Source organism: Telopea speciosissima, chromosome 3 (assembly GCF_018873765.1).
Source record: "Telopea speciosissima isolate NSW1024214 ecotype Mountain lineage chromosome 3, Tspe_v1, whole genome shotgun sequence".
In the NCBI taxonomy this organism is placed as follows: domain Eukaryota; kingdom Viridiplantae; phylum Streptophyta; class Magnoliopsida; order Proteales; family Proteaceae; genus Telopea; species Telopea speciosissima.
In genome coordinates this window covers 6,940,079-6,957,151 of record NC_057918.1, presented here as the reverse complement: position 1 = coordinate 6,957,151, position 17,073 = coordinate 6,940,079, and the positions used below count along the sequence as shown (strand labels likewise).

The 17,073-nt window shown below is 41.1% G+C and overlaps 1 protein-coding gene across 2 annotated transcripts; it reads left to right on the top strand.

Moving 5' to 3' along the window:
• Window positions 1-634: 634 nt before the first annotated feature.
• On the top strand, window positions 635-15,746 carry LOC122655894 (F-box/kelch-repeat protein At1g23390-like). Of its 2 annotated transcripts, XM_043850273.1 has the most exons (3): window positions 658-736; window positions 14,352-15,567; window positions 15,601-15,746. In XM_043850273.1, the coding sequence occupies exons 1-2, from the start codon at window positions 674-676 to the stop codon at window positions 15,522-15,524; spliced, it is 1,236 nt and encodes a 411-aa protein (XP_043706208.1). In that variant the 5' UTR covers window positions 658-673; the 3' UTR covers window positions 15,525-15,567; window positions 15,601-15,746. The 2 variants fall into 2 exon arrangements, 1 of the variants encoding a protein (XP_043706208.1); XR_006332013.1 differs by lacking the exon at window positions 14,352-15,567 and having other exon boundaries at window positions 635-1,951; window positions 15,641-15,746.
• Window positions 15,747-17,073: the final 1,327 nt, after the last annotated feature.

Here is a 17,073-nt window from a genome sequence, read left to right as displayed (position 1 = left end):
GTGTACGTATGTATTGTCACCTCCCACCCTTAAATACAAATTATGGGAAAAAGATCTCCACTGGGTGGTGATTTCCTCCATGAGATGATGTTTCTGCCTTGCCTTGGGTAGATACCTAGGCATGTTCTTCCATTGGTCCAAATGCTTGTGTAGAGAAGATGCGACAAAATAGAGATCTCTTACCTATATACTATAATGAATTTTTTTTGGTAGAATTATCTAGGAAGTTGACAGCTTGAGGATGATGGGAGGTTATCCTATCCAGAATCCAGATGGCATTGCTGGGGGGTTGTTTCTAGATGAAGATATATATGTGGTGGGACAAAATGTTAGCTTTTTTCCAATATGAATAAGATTAACACTGTATCTATCTAGAAGACATGGAATCTTCACAACCCATTTTAAATTTAAAAATTCCAGAGAGATAGATAGAGAATGAATGAATGGTCACCAATAACTATGGCCCCATTGGCAAGAGTTAGGAGTTGTTGAGGTGGAAATCCCATCTCGTGTTCTTCTCCATAGGTTTATTCTGTCCAATGTGTGGATAAAGGTCGTATAAATAGGCCCTACTCTCTCCACCTTCTCTTCATCGCTTCTCAATATCCCCTTCTTCATCTTTATCATTTACAGAGACTCTGGTGTGTGTGTTGTTGTTGTAAAGAATCAAATAATGGCAAAGGCTGCGAAGAGAATCCCTAATAACAAAGAAAAGGCTGAAGCAAGAGAAGGAGACGATGGGAAACAACAGCAACTGCAAGAAGCTCCCATCTATGGAGATGTGTTGGAGACAGTCCTCACCCGCCTCACCCTGCTTGACATGGTGGCGGCGTCTCGTGTCTCCAAGTCATGGCGAGGTGCCGTCTCCACTTCCCTCCGCATATCTCCCCGTGACAAGCCCTGGTTCATCGCCTACGTCCTTCACCACCGCAACCATTCTCTCACTTCCGCCTGTGCCTTCGACCCTGCCTCTCGCATCTGGCTTCGCATTGACATCGGTGACCTCCACCACTTCACCGCAGACTTCAACGCCTCTTCCTCCGCCTCCCCAGCACTCCGATCCTCCCATTCCCAACACCTGCTCTACAAGATTTCCGCCGGATTCTTCTCCTTCTCCTTCGACGCCCTCCATCTCACTTGGCACCAAGCTGAAGCGCCACTCGTGTGGCGTCAGGACCCCATCGTCGCACGCCTCGGCTCTCGCGTACTCGTTGCCGGTGGCACCTGTGACTTCGTGGACGACCCACTCGCCGTCGAGATGTACGACACCGGATCCCGGAGATGGGAGGCGTGTGAACCCATGCCGGTCCTGCTCAAAGACTCCGCCACCAGCACTTGGCTCTCCACCGCCACCACCGACGATAGGCTCTACCTGCTGGAGAAGCGCTCCCGTGTAATCTGCTCCTTCGATGCTGAGACTAAAACCTGGGGACCCACTTTCAATCTGATCTTGAGTACCAACGCACCTGTGGCTGTGTTTCATTCCATCATCGGATTCGCCGACGACCGGTTAGTTCTGGTGGGTCTGATGGGCGAACCAGAGGACTTGCAGGGCCTGGGGCTCTGGGAAGTCGATCAGGTCACTTACGAGTGTAGAAAGATCGGACAGATGCCACCGGCGATGGTAGACAGTCTCAGGAATGCGAACTCGCAGCTGTCGACCCCAAGTGCATCAATGGAGGGTGATTTAATCTACATCTATAACCCCTCGAACCCGGAAGAGATATTCTTCTGCGAATTGAACGAGGGGAAGTGTCAATGGGGTCACTCTGTGAATCCCATGGCCAACTTCCGCAGTCGGATGCACAGATTCGTGTTCACAAGCTCCAGAGTCGGGATGGGTGACCTTCACAAGGCTATGACGACTGGGAATCGAAGATTGACGGTGGAATCGTAGGGAAATGGGTTCTCGAGTTTGTGCACTTCCACAACTCCAAGGGCTGTTCCCTTAAAAGTGATTGATCGATGGTTTTGTCACTTTTCAGAGACAAGAGTGATCCACTAGCAACTCCAAGATCTGCTCCATAATTGAATGGTGGTTTGTCATCATAAACAGAAACCCTGTTCCTCTTCATATGAAATACAAAGAAGGGGAATGTAGGCGTAAAGAGGAAGACTTTGTAAGAGGAAATCTAAGAATTGGTGGATATCGATATTTCCCAAAGATCTACCCAGAAAAAAAGTACCCCAAAAAAAGAGAGTAGGAATTGGTGGATAGTAATGTTTCCTTCTTAGCCTTTTCTCATAGCTCTATCGTCTTTGCAGATAGTTTCCCTTGGTGGGTGTCAATTCTCTGTTTTCTCTGTTTTCGCTGTTTCTTTTTTTTCCCCATTTTCGAATCTTTGCAAAGATGTGTGTTGATGCGATTTTACTTTTCCTTAATTTTGGCTGAGCTATGCTTATTCTAATTTGGAATGCTCGAGCGAGGGCTATGCTCCATGGACGATTCCTTAAATATCATATTAGTATATTGCACATAAGAAATTTTTGATTGTGGTTTTTTTAATGGAAACGAAAGGACTCTTTTGAGGATAAATCTGTTCCCAAATTCTTTAAAATGCATAATTCTTCCACCCTCTGCGTTTGGAGTGGTGTTTTGGCCTGAACTTCAATTTTTTTAGTGATTTTTTTTTTTTGTTTTTTGGTAATAATCTTTTTTGTGATTTCAATCAGATTTTGTATCTATCAGTGAAGCTTGATGGGAAAAATTAATTCAGAAACATGTAGCTGAAAAATTAAAGAGCTCCATCAATCACGGAGTGGAATTAGGTTATATTGTCGTATTAATTATAGACAACGTTTTTTTGGCTAAGAACCGGTTAGACTTTTAATTTTCCTAGAAAAATACTGGAAATTGTATAAAAAAACATATGTAGTCAAACGTAAGATATTTTCAATCACAAACTGCACAAATAAAGGAATATTTAGAGAAGTGCCTATGATATATGAATGTAGTTATATGCACTTTACTATAAGCCTCTCTACGCAATCCCCTTGAGCCTCCAACAAACCATTTCAAACCGCTATTGCTTTGCTCAGATGAATAGATCCAAAACCTACTGGTTCAGACTTTGCAACGCATAACTGCCCAAGGTGATCTCTGATCATAATCCTTAGTCGTCCTCGCTGATGAATGGAGTTCCTGGCGACATCACCCTCAGTTTGATGATTTTTAAAGTCCAAAGATATGGTTCGTACAAGGTGATTATACATTATTTATTAAAATAAATGGTTCGATGCAATGAATTAAGGTTTGGAACAAAGAGGTATTTAAAATTTTATTTTCTATTAAGATTCTTTTTTTTTTTTTGGGTGCAACGAACTTACGTTTTGATAGCTTCACATGTTAGGGACTTTGCCTCCTATCCTTGATGTCACTGAAAATATCTCCAAAATCAATTATACTCTCCAGACTGTTTTACCATTGTTAGTGGCATTTCTCCGATTTTTAATTTTTTATTATGGTCAGAAAAAAAAAAAGAAATTGTATTTGCAATTCCCTTAATGTTGATGAGAAGAGATAAATTAGACATAAAGGATGATAGTTTGGCTAAAAATTATAGGGGGGAGGGTTGGGTATGTGGTCAACTTTTGATAAGTAGCGGCATACATCAATCACAGGACTAAACATAGGAGGGCAAGGGGTGTTTCCCAACGAAGGAATAGAGAAGATGTGACATGTTGGGCGCCCTGCATCGTGTCAGCTTTTTCCCAAATTGTAGACATGATTTCTTACCACTTCATTGGTTGGTAGTGTCACACATTCTTGCTTGTATGTCAATTTTAGATTCAAATGTCACCATTTGATGTGGACCATATACGATGAAAGAGCATCGTGAAAACACTAATAGACAGAGAAGAGAAAACCATATCCCTATTGTACGAAGAACAAATTCAATATGAAAACAAATAACTAATTGTGATTACAAATAGCAAAACCCATAAAAATGGTGAAAATCTAATTTTAAATAATTACTAGGGAGATGTTATAGTGATGAGGGTGAACATGTTGACCTGTCGGAAGGAGAGGTCATAGCAGATATTGACAAGGAAAGACAGATCAGGATTAAAATCCTCTGTAGTGCAGGCATTAGGCGGTGCACTATAGTGCGGCCATTAGCGGCCATGAGAACTCGACATGTGGAAGAAGCTTCATCCAACGGTGCAAGCTCGATGCAAAACTTTTTTTTTTTCTTTTTCTTATCTTTCTTCTGGAGCTTGGCACCTTGGATGTCGCATCTTCCACATGTCGTCGAGCTCGATCTTAGACTCAACTACTGAGGATATTTTTTTTCCAACAGCTCACCAAACAAAAGACCTTGGAGCACCATGCTCCATACAAAAAAGACGGAAATCGTGTTTAGGATGTGAAACCTTTTGATTTATCCCACAAAAAGAGTTGTGTTTCTTTCTTTCCTAGCTTGTTTGAGTTGTTTCTTAGGAGCTAGGAACTAATAAGAAAGAAGGACTCAGTTGTTAATAGGTTCATACATAAGAGACAAGTTTTATGTATTGAAGTAGATTAACTAGAAAAACTACCCAATTACCCATTAAGTAGACCACCTCCTAAATTAAACTCTATACAATCAAACTCATCAGTCAATACCTACCTATTCACTAATCCATACCCATATAATGATTGGATTCTAGTCCACATATTGTATGGACAGCAAGAATAAGTGAGTCTGGTTTCTCTTCATTTCAAGATAGATTAATTAATGGCGTGCGTAATTGGGTTGTGGGTTGTGGGTTGTGGGTTGTGGAACACACATTTAAGGCCTAACCCAATAAAAATTTGGGTACCGGAATTGGCGGAAAGAACTAGAAGTGGACATGGAGGAGGATCGAAACGAAGAAGCGATGAAACGTGTTTGTGTTGTGGACTTGTGAGTGCGTATTGTAGGGGGAGTGGGGAGGTGGGGTTTTTTCGCAGCAGACAAAAACAGACCTCCCCTAGATTCCACGATACAAACTATTTTGTGCCAAACAAATTAAACATAAATAAAAAAGGCCAAGGCAATAAGCCAGCAGGGAAGAAGAAGAAGGAATCATCTTTCTTTCTTTTATGTTTTGGATTGTACTTTAATTTCAGTGTTTAATAGTTTAACTGTAGGACCGAGGCGGCTGGCTACTGGCTAGTGGATGAATGATGCATGGAACAGCAAGGATGATCGATCACCGCTCTTTCATCTCAATGATAAGGACAGTAGGAGATCTACCTAATTCTAAGTTGTTTTCTGTCCGGGGAGTGCCTTTCATCTATCTAAAGACGATGATCGAGACTTCTTTCAAATTGAGGTAGTAGTGCACTAGTAGTGTGTCTGGTCTACGCTGGGTGACGGAGACGTAGTGGTTGGGGGTTTCTGGATGTCTACGAGAGGCAAAAGGAACCACATGGGCCACACGGGTCGGCGCATAGAGACCTATTGAGAGTTGTTGATGATGGAGGAGTTCCTTAATAATTGGTCCCCTCCTCCTCTTGCTGCCCTTCCCGGCCATAACTATCTCTTATATATATATATGGAGAATGTTCTCTGTGTTGCAGCTCAGCCTGCGTTCAGGCACATGGACAGGAAGGTCATTGCATCTACCCCCATGTGTCTGGATGCAAGCTGTTGCACTACGGCACAGAGAACAACTCCCCATATATATATATATATGGAAAAAAGATCTTTGTCTGGGAGTGTGGTCTACGCTAGCACCCCATGAGTCTATCTCTCTTCTTCTTATGTAAAAAGACATCTATGCCCCTTTGTTTAAGGAGGAGAGAGATAGTCACATGAGAGTGCTGACGTAGGCCACACTCCCGTACAGAAAACTATTTCCCTATATATATTTGCATGTCTTGTCTCACTCTATCTAGCTATCTATGGCCTACTACTCTACATGTGATATCGAGTTTGTTTCTAATATCCCACTTGACAATCAAGTTACATAAATATATATAGAAGGCAAAAGAGAAAGCCCAGCTAGCTTCCCATATTAGACAAATATATTATAGCTGGCTTTTCAAGATCACACAACTACCACCACACTTGTCTCTTTTAACTATAATTCCTAAGAAAACGATTCCATTTTAATTAGAGGGACAACACTACAGTAAAGATATTTGAGAAGATACCCAACTTAGTTTTGAGTGCAGCTCAGATTCTCATATAAGAACCATTCTCGTATGGGCCTGCAAGAGAGCCGCACAGATGGAATCCAAGAGTACTCGAAATTGTGCTTAGGCCATAAAATGCAATGCAATCGGTAAAACATGATTCTGGTTTCATAGAATAAGGGGGCAACAAAACAGTACGTGTTGAGAGAGAGGAAGAAGAAAGTTGAACACGAATTGTTCGATGAGTGTGAAGGCACTCACTTCCTCAATTTATAGAGGAGAATACAATCTTTCAAGGCACGCCCATAAACTAATCTAGAACTCTTATGACTAAGTATCTATCCATTGTTTAGGGAAGTTTACCATTCCATTGTCAGCTCTTTTCACCGTCACTGCCATGAAACCAAATACGCAAACCTGCTTGTGAGGAAACTCAACCGTTCTTTGATTAATGTGATTCTTTATCCAAGGAAGTCAACCAAATTAATCTCACTAAGGAAGTTGCTCTCCAAAATGTGAACAGGAAGACGGTCAATTATGTGGGTGGCTAATTGTAGTTCAACATCACATCACACTCTAAATAGGGGGGGTGGGAGAGGGATTAGGATCGTCTCCAGGGAGCAGGGAACGGTCAGGGCGCTGCCAGCCGTTGGGTTGTGCTGCATACATCCCTAGGTGTGCACCGAGATGTATACGGCACAGTTCAACCGTTGGATGCTCTCTGGCAACACCCTGGGCGCACGCCTCCATGGAGACGAACTAATTACATTCGGGAGGGGGGGGTAAGATACATCCATTAATGTATAATGGAGAACATTAGATGATAGTGATCCCTGTATTTTAGTCTAAGGGATAGGGTTATATGAATAAACGGCATAGGGGGCGCACTAATAAGTTGCGATGGAACGATTTCATAAATAAACAAGTAGAAAGGTCATTTCATGCGAGGAAAAGAGAGTTGGACAGAAGAAAATACTAGATCCGTGTAAGTGATGTAACCCCTATATATATTTCAAGGACTTTTTTTTTCTTGTTGGGTGCTCAGTTTTTCTTTTGAGCTAAATTTTAGGTAATTTGAGTTCAACATTTGAAATAAAAATATATAAAAAAATCCCAAAATGGTTTGAGATCGAAAAACTTGACATGTGGTTAATTCATGTTGAGACATGGAATACATATGAGAACTAAAACTTGACATGTGATTAATCCAAGATGAGGAACATGTCATCCAATACTCAATTTGATTAAAAGGAGGAAAAAAAGTGTTCCAATGATTCAAGAAGGCTGACCTTATAAAGTAGCGTTTCTCTACACCGAAAGTGTATAAAAACTTTGCTCATACAAAAATACAAAATCCATAAAAGCAACCTCAATCAAACTTGGGGATGCAGTTCTAGTTCAGTGGCAGGCGGCTACACAATTGGGTCTAACACGGATCATTATCCTCTCCGATTTCGGAATTGAGCTCCTCTTCAGGGAGCCCAGTACGCCCAGGGAGCATCCAACCATTGGGTTTCGCCACACACATCCCTAGACATGCATCGAGATGTGTGCAACACAGTCCAACCCTTGGATGGCCCCTGGGCACTCCCTGGAGAGGAGCCGGATCCTCGATTTTCTGCCCGATACAGTTGTCTGGTTCCTCTCATAGGGGTCAGAAATGATGACCTAAACCCTTGCCCGAACACACTGCCCGAGTGAGGTTAAGTCGTCATTTCCGCCTCCCTATGAGAGGAACTAGACAACCGTGCCGGGCAGGGAACCGAACAGGATAAAAATTTGTCTAAAACAAATCCAGGGAAAATCGAGAGTACCGACCATCATATCCCAATCTTCTTGAAATAGTATTAATAGTATAGTAATAAGTATGGTCCAATGGGTCTCTTTACTGTTCCTTATGGATCCGTGTCTGACCCCGTATCTTTATCCTCTTAGGCTCCCTACCCGATACAATTCATACGATTTCTTTCATAAGGAGGGCGAAAAATGAAAATGATCACCTAATCCCCTACCTGAACATATTGTCCGGGTGGGATCCACCCCCTCTTATTAGAGGCACTAGTAAACCATACCGGACAAAGAACCTGAAGATAATTTTCCGTCCGACCCCTGTGTAGAGTTAGCACAAAAAAAAAAATCAACTAGATAATCTATAAAAAGAGGAATTCTTTTACAGATTCGATAGTCCGGCCAAAATGGTGACAGGCTGACTGCACTATTTAATCTATTCCATATATCCATCTCTAATGTTGATGATTGGTCATAAAAAAACAAACTCCACCAAATTTTTTAAATTCTTTTTTAAAGGATCACAATCACCGACCAATTGGTAGGTCCCAGGGACGGCGGCTCTCTTCAGTAGATAACTAATAATAATATTGATGAGAAGGGAAGACCAATGTATCACGTTGTATGAGCAAATGGCATAAGGTGTGCATTAATGAGGTGCGTTAAAATGGTATCACTGAATAGAGTTATAATTCTTAAGATAATTCACATAAAGAAGAGGAAGATTACAGATGTGCGGAAAATTATCTGTTCGATCTAATTTTTAAAGTCCCTCTAATAGAGGGAGGTGGATTACACCCAAATAATGTGTTTGGGCAGAGGATAAGGTGGTCATTTTTACCTTTAATGAATCCTACTCTAACGGTTCAAGAGCCTTTTCCTCAATTTAAATTACACAATCAGACAGATCAGGAACATGATACATGATATGATTTTTAATCCAAAATTCATATGTTTCGATTTTTGAACTCTTGGTTATAAATATTGGTATAAGCTGTACACCAACACTGGATAGCTGGATGTTGTTCAGCTATATTTGTTTTTTGGTTGAAATGTTGTTCAACTATCATGGGCTATCATAACCGTCATGTGGTGGCATTTTTGGTAAAATTTCAATAATGAATAAAGTAAAAATGAATCCTTACATATGACATAAATCACTTTGAAATTTGACAAAACAAATAAAAAAATAAAAAATAGGAATGAAAAGAAGCATAATAGTTCAACAATTGAAATACACAACAAAATCTAATACAAATTGATTTAATTGGTTGAATTGTATCATAAAATTTGACATGTGACCAATCAAAAGGTTGATCTATCAACCAACGTTGAGAATGATTATAGGGACTCCACATAGATAAATTATAATTGCTCATGTAATTTATTTGACAAAATTGGTATTTCTAGAGTTTTATTGCATGATGTTGGCATCAGTATTACTTGTCGTTGATACCAATATCCGTACAAATCGGGTTGGATTAGATAGTTTTTCTTCTCAAAATAGCGATATGATCGATCGATTCGATCCCAATACTTAAAACCGTGAGTATTTTATGAAACTTTTTATTAATAAATATTGGACCAATTTTTTCTTAGAAGTGAATATCTTCATCATGGAGATCTGACTCTTTGATTAGCATAAGGAAGAAGATACTTTGAATCCCATACATGAATGGGTGAGTATTAACATGATATAGGAATTTAATCATAGGGTCACATCATCCTGATGAAAGAAAACTTAATCCCTTATATTTATGAAAATAAAATAACTACTCCACTTACTATGATCACCAAACACAAAGGGATCCGGCTCCTCTCCAGGGAGCTTAGCGGCCAAGGAGTACCCAGGGGGCATCCAAGGGCTGGGCTGGGCTGTCCCGCACACATCTGGGTGCACGCGGAATGTGTGCGGCACAGCCCAATGACTGGATGCCCCCTGGCGTGTTGGGCTCCCTGGAGAGGAGCTCAATCCAACACAAAGGCACTAAGCAGCACATATGTGGGTATAGTGGTATACTTCCATTCAAAAAGACTGAAATACACATGCGGGTTGTACTAAAAAGCACCAAGCTTCCACAGGGCGTGGGCTTTGCACCTTGGCCCATTCTTCTTTGTTCCTTATCCAACTTTATTACGGAACCCCCCACCCACCATTTTTCTTTCTCAGCACTAGGCATGGATCACAAGAAGTGGCAATATCGTTTTGGCCCTTTTTATTTCTCACTTGATACTTGGTAGTTGGATATTATTATTAAATCTTTTAAAATAAGAAAGGTGACCTCAGATACATCTCAACGGGCAAATTTTAGTCTAAAATAAGTAAAGAAGGTTTCTCAAACTCTGATGTAAGGTTTTAGTAAAATTATCAAAATATCATCAAATGGAGATGAATATAAAATACGAAATAGCATCTTTTGAAATTGGAAAAGTGTTTTATGTTAGGGAGTGTAGAAACATCAACAAGAGCGGGATTTCTACCTTTCATAGGCAATCATTTTTACCCATCCTATATCTGGGCGCAAGGGCCACACTTGCGGATGGCCTTTTTCCCTTTGTAATTTTAGTTAATTCCTTTACTCAATTTAAGCTGAAATTGTACCAATGAGATGCTTGTCTGGTCCTCAACTCCTCTATCACATGAACTAAACCATGAACTGATATGTAGCAAAGAGTGAAGCGTTATATTTCACTAGGCATAGTGACGAGAAGAAAATCCTTTAAAATATATCAAAGTTCAGTCAAGGTTATGAATGAAACTTGGTCTAGGTCATACACTGGCTCGATCTACCCGACTCTGAATTTAACCCAACCAGCCAGGCTTGATGTAGGCCCAAAAATATTTAATCCGAGCCCAGCTCTGCCCCAATATAGGTGAGTGTTTGGGCTGGCCCAATGTACATATGAGTAATAAGTTTTTAGACTAAGTCTTCAAATCATTTTTCATCCACTTATTCCTCTATACCTCATAGGTCATGTTGAATTGTAGCATGACTAGGACCCCTTCTCCATAACCCAATCCTTCCTAGTTTCTATACTCCTAGTTATATATATAAATTATGGGGTACTATTCTCTGTGCCGCAGCGCAGGCTGTACCCAAGCACATGGGGGTGGGCGTAATCACCATCCTGCCCCTTGTCTAGGTTGCCCTGCCCATGTGCCTGGCCGCAGCCTGCACTATTGCACAAAGAACATTCTCCTATAAATTATTCATTTCTATCTTCTATTATAATATATATATTTTTATTGATTATATTTTACTTGTAAAATAATTTATAAAAATTGTTGGAAGATGGGCCAATCCAAGTCTCGAAATATTATATTGGGTTGGGTAGGGCTGGGCTTTTGCTTAACATGAGGCCGACAAGTGTAAGTGTGTAGTAACATGGGCCCCACCTTACCCCGGAGTGGGGATGGTTGGTCAGCAACGGAGGATCCTTTTATCTTTCTAGGTCAGGTCATGTCTCCTAACTCCTAAGACCTAAGTCCTATTATGTGTATTTCCTTTAAAAGCAGTTGAGGTGGGCTCAACTCAACTGACTAGGAATAATAAAGTATTATTATTATTATTAAAAAATAATAATTATATTAATAAAGTATACAGTAAAAGACAATCTTAGCCGTCTTAATTGAAATTACACTGCATAGCTTCTAGAAGGTTCCTTTAAAAAATAAAAAGCAAATTCATTAGGATGGGCTCCACCAATCACTTATTAGATGAGTTGGCATTGGTGATTCAGTTCTCTTGTATTAGTGATCAATTAATTTCTCCATGTGATAGATCTGACGGTGTTCGCCAATCCGAATGTCTAAGTAGTGACATGTTGATTTTAAATCTAGGTGCAATTGATCGGATTGGGCTCTCTACTTGGAGGGCATCACCCAGTGAGTGCCCACTGGATGTCCGAGTGGAGCCCAATCCAATTTAATCAAGGTGGCAAGATAAATTATGAGAAAAAGAATGATGTCTGATCGCAGGGATTCTATGTCTAGACACACGTTTGTGAGATTTTTATTCTAATGAAATAAAAATTTCATCCATGTTGATGTTTATTTGCTTATTTTCATTGACACCTGCACTAGTCTAGGAGCTACACAGCCATGCAATGATACTTGCCCATTAATTATTAAATAAATCTCAATTTATGATATATGAGACTACATAAAGACACATAAACATACATGAAATGATATGATATTACTTGTAAAGAACAACAATTGAACTTGGAGCCTAAATTTTGAGACATGGCCGGTCCCAACAGGAATCTTATAGATTTATTAATTGTTATTGGGATCGGTATTTGTCTTGATGGATACCGATATGAATTGATTTATGCCCAAAAGGGTAGTGACACATGATATTAAAATTAAAAAAATTTAAAAAATAATAAAAATCGATATCGAATTGATATCGTCATCATTTGATACTGATACAAATTGATCAATATAATCAATCCGATTACTAAAACCATTGTATTCAATGATTGAAATTGCGATATCAATTTTACTAAAAAAAAAACAATTTTATTTTGGGTAAAAATTTTCAGAAAATAAATTTGGTTTAGTTGAAAAATGTTAAAATAAATGAATTGTAGGGATTATTGAGCGGCCAGGGATCCAACACCTCTCACAAAGAATATTTAAATCATATATCTGGGCAAGAGATCGCTACCATGCTGAGTGGCCCTGCACAATGAGAGTTCCCCATAAGAATATTAATATAAATGGAATTTTTTATTTCATGAAGACAGGAGTGGTGATTTTACACGCTCCATTGGTACACAAGATCCACACAATTTGAGAAGGAATTTTTTCCTTTAAATCATTTTTTAAAGAAAGAGAAGAGATAGAAAATATATATATATATATGTTCCCCCTTTTCTGGTAAAGAGCAAATTCATTGATAAGCGCATGAAGCAACCAAGAAATCTAAATTACATAGATCTTAGATCCAAGGAGTAGAAACAGGCCACATCGTCTCACACGCAAGACATAGAGCCTTCTAAGTGAAGGAGTCAGCCAAGCTGTTATTCTCCTTGAAAATATGGATAACATTACATTCTTCAAAATATGAAACCAACTGCCGAATATCCTGAACAATGGGCATGATCTCTATAGGGCAGGGCTTCAAGTGGTCTTGGATCAGACCAATCAACTCCTTATTATCCGACTCCATCTCAACTTTATCAAGGCATTCTTCAATGGCATAGAACATGGCATCTCTCAATGCAAGGGCTTCTCCAACAATACTGGAATGGAACTGAGCAGGTTAATTGAGACACAGTGACACTACGGATCACATGGCTATCTCTGATGGATATGCCTAAACCGCCTTTTTAAGAACCTGGAACAACTGAAGCATCACTATTAACCTTGCCGAAACCTAGGCTTGGGAATTGTCAACCAACATCAGAAAGGCGTGGATTTGCAGACGAGGGAGACGAAAGATTCTTTGGATTGAAAGTGGCCGTAATAAAATCCCGATGGGCTCTCTGTGCAGCAATGATAACGTCTGTGGGATTCCAATTCTTCCTCTGAAATACGTAGTCATTCCGTGCAAGCCAGATATGCTACGCGATGAAGGAAGCTAAACTCTTAAATTCTTTTGCGTGTTGCTTATCAGGAGGCTGAACTTTGTTCCATGTCTCAATCCATTTGTGAATCTTTGGATCACCATCAAGAGGGACAGACTTAGAATCCATAGATTGCCAATCTTAATTAACCCTGATTATTTGTTTTACCGATTCTGACAGAGTCCGATCAATTTTAAGCCGATTCTTCCAAAATGATTCAGAAAGGAATCGGATGGAGACGGATCCACCAATATCCAATTCTGAGTATTTAAACCTTGTTCATAATTGCAGTTGAAATTTTTTTCTATGTGTAGGAGTGAATTTTGGACAGTGATAGAGGGAGGATCCACTTAGACACTGTAGGGGGTGGGGTAGGTTTCTAGATGAACAAAATGTTCCAAGTAGAGTTTGCTTACAAGCTAATTAATAGGGAAAAGTTTGCTCACCTTTCACTAAAAGTAATATGAAGATTAACGTTGTATCTAGAAGACACGGTATCTTGAATGAATGAATGAATGAATGAATATACAATTGCACTCTGTGAGAGAGAAAGAGAATGGTCCCAACACAAACAACACCATGGGCCCATTGGCGAAAAATTGAGGTGGAGATCCCATTAACCATGGCCCCATTGGCAAGAATTGAGGTGGTGGAAATCCCATCATTTTCTCTCTCTCTATAGGTCTATCTATCTATCTATCTATGATGCGGATATGTTGATAAATAGAGTATAAATATCGGCCATACTCTACAGCTTCTCGTCATCCTCTGCTCTCTCTGCTTTCTGCTTTTCACAAGACTCGTTGGTGTTTGATTTAAAGAATCAAGAATGGCAAAGGCTGCAAAGAAAATCCCTCATAACATAGAAGAAGCAAGAGAAGGAAATGAAGGGAAACAGCTACCACAAGAAGCTCCGATCTATGGAGATGTGTTGGAGACAATCCTCACCCGTCTCACCCTGCTTGACATGGTGGCGGCGTCTCGTGTCTCCAAGTCATGGCGAGGTGCCGTCTCCACTTCCCTCCGGATATCTCCACGTGTCAAGCCCTGGTTCATCGTCCACGTCCTGCACCACCGCAACCATTCCCTCACCTCAGCCTGCGCCTTCGATCCTGCCTCTCGTGTCTGGCTTCGCATCGACATCAGCGACACCCACCACTTCACTGCCAATAACAACGCCGCTTCCTCTGCCTCCCCAGCACTCCGATCCTCCCACTCCCAACACCTACTCTACAAGCTTTCAGCAGGATCCTTCTCCTTCTCCTTCGACGCCCTCCACCTCACTTGGCACCAAGCGGAAGCGCCACTCGTGTGGCGTCAGGACCCCATCGTCGCACGCCTCGGCTCTCGTGTCCTCGTTGCTGGTGGCACCTGTGACTTCGTCGACGATCCACTCGCCGTTGAGATGTACGACACCGGATCCCGGAGATGGGAGGCGTGTGAGTCCATGCCTGTCCTGCTCAAGGACTCCGCCACCAGCACTTGGCTCTCCACCGCTGCCACCAACAATAGGCTCTACCTGCTGGAGAAGCGCTCCCATGTGATCTGCTCCTTCGATGCTGAGACTAAGACCTGGGGACCTACTTTCAATCTGATCTTGAGCACCAATGCACCTGTGTCTGTGTTTCACTCCATCATCGGATTCGCCGATGACCGGTTAGTCCTGGTGGGTCTGATGGGCGAACCAGAGGACTTGAAGGACCTGGGGCTCTGGGAAGTCGATCAGGTCACTTACGAGTGTAGAAAGATCGGAGAGATGCCACCGACGATGGTAGAGAGTCTCAAGAACGCGAACTCGCGGCTCTCCACCCCAAGTGCATCAATGGAAGGTGATTTCATCTACATCTATAACCCTTCGAACCCAGAACAGATATTTTTCTGCGAATTGAACGAGGGGAAGTGTCAATGGGGTAATGCTGTGAATTCCATGGCGAACGCCCGCAATCGGATGCACAGATTCGTGTTCACATGCTCCAGAGTCGGGATGGGTGACCTTCAGAAGGCTATGGCGACTGCGAACCGAAGATTGACGGTGGAATCGGAGGGAGATGGGTTCTAGAGTTTGTGATCTTCCACAACTCCAAGGGCTGTTCCCTAATTGATCGGCGGTTTTGTCTCTTTTTGTCTGAGACACTGTGATCCATTAGCAACTCCAAGGTCCGACTCTGTTCCCTGATTGAATGGCGGTTTGTCACCGTCGACCCTGTTCCCTTCCATGTGAATGCCTGAGTTGGCTGAGATTCTTAATTTATAATTTGCACTTCCAACTTCTAAGTGGACAGTGATCCATGGGCGCACTGCAGGGCCTTTCTCAGATCTCACCGACGGACACTGTTACTTTTGTTTCCAGATCTTGACTGGGATAGGATGATTGATAACTTTTCTGTGTACTTCATTTGATTTCGTAATAAAGAAAGCAAAGTTATCATGTGACATTAAAGAATACATTGGTTCCATCTCATCGGAATTGACCTGACACACATTATCGGAAAGAGCTGAAGCAATAAAAGGCCCCAATCCCTACAACTACAAAAATTGAAAACCAACCCAACTTCCCTCTTTTCTGTGTCTATTAACTAAAGCCCCAAATTGCAAAGAAAATGAACACGACTGGCGTGGCCGGTCTGGCAAGAGAGGAGTGGGTTTTGGAGTGTAGGGGGAGAGAGAGAGAGAGCGAGAGAAGAGAAGGGGTGGGATTTTCCACCGTCCTCTGGTCTTGTTCTGAGTTACCATGGCTGGAGGCGGCGCGTAGAGGAAGGCCAGGGAGCTCTAACCTAAAGTACTATAATGCCCCTACATCCACAAAACCAGTGTAGCAGAGGTAGGTATAAGTAACTTACGAACCTTTAACCAAGGGTTCAGCTCAGTTGGCAAAAGACCAACACCTTGGGGCCTAACCCCCTTCCCCTTATCAAAGCTCTCCAATTCCAAAAAAAAAGAACTTACGAACCCAACGATCAAATATTTGTAATGGATTTTGTTGTAATATAAATTTGATTTTAAAAATATTACTAATTGATATTCATAATCTATGAATTTCTTAATTACTTGTATAAACTATAAAGTAACTTTTAATTATTAGTGAATGGCATCTCTATCACTAAAGGTTTAATTTAAAATTGGGAAAGAGAACCCTACCTGCGCACGTGTTCCCCTGCAATCAGATACAGGGCAGGCGAAATGACCGTTGTACTCCTGGAAAATTTGGCCTTTTCATGATGTATATGACGGTCATGTGTGTGGCGCAGGAGCAACACATTGCTGACTTCCAGGTAGCGCTCTTCAAAATTATAACCTTTCTGCCCTTGTCCTTGTTCTATTGTTAGTTATTCAGAAATCCCACCCATAAGTGAAATGACCGATTTATTGTTAGTTATTTAAAAATCACATCTATATTGATGCTCTTGCATATGTTTTCATTGATTCCAATATTAGAGTAGGTGTTACACAACCACACAACGATCTCTAACACCCTTTAAAAAATTAAGGAAAACTTTACAATTTTGTTGTTCTGGGATTGGGCTGGATTGGACCCTAAAATGATAAAATGCTTGATGAGGCATAAAACACCCCTCCTATCAGAGGCTGCCACAGGGTCGACCCGACCT

Bases quoted from the DNA above. Each gene is read 5' to 3' on its own strand.
- LOC122655894 (XM_043850273.1), top strand. From the start codon at position 674: ATGGCAAAGGCTGCGAAGAGAATCCCTAATAACAAAGAAAAGGCTGAA. The intron at 737-14,351 runs GATGGGAAACAA...AGAGAAGGAAAT, and splicing joins CTGAAGCAAGAGAAGGAGAC to GAAGGGAAACAGCTACCACA.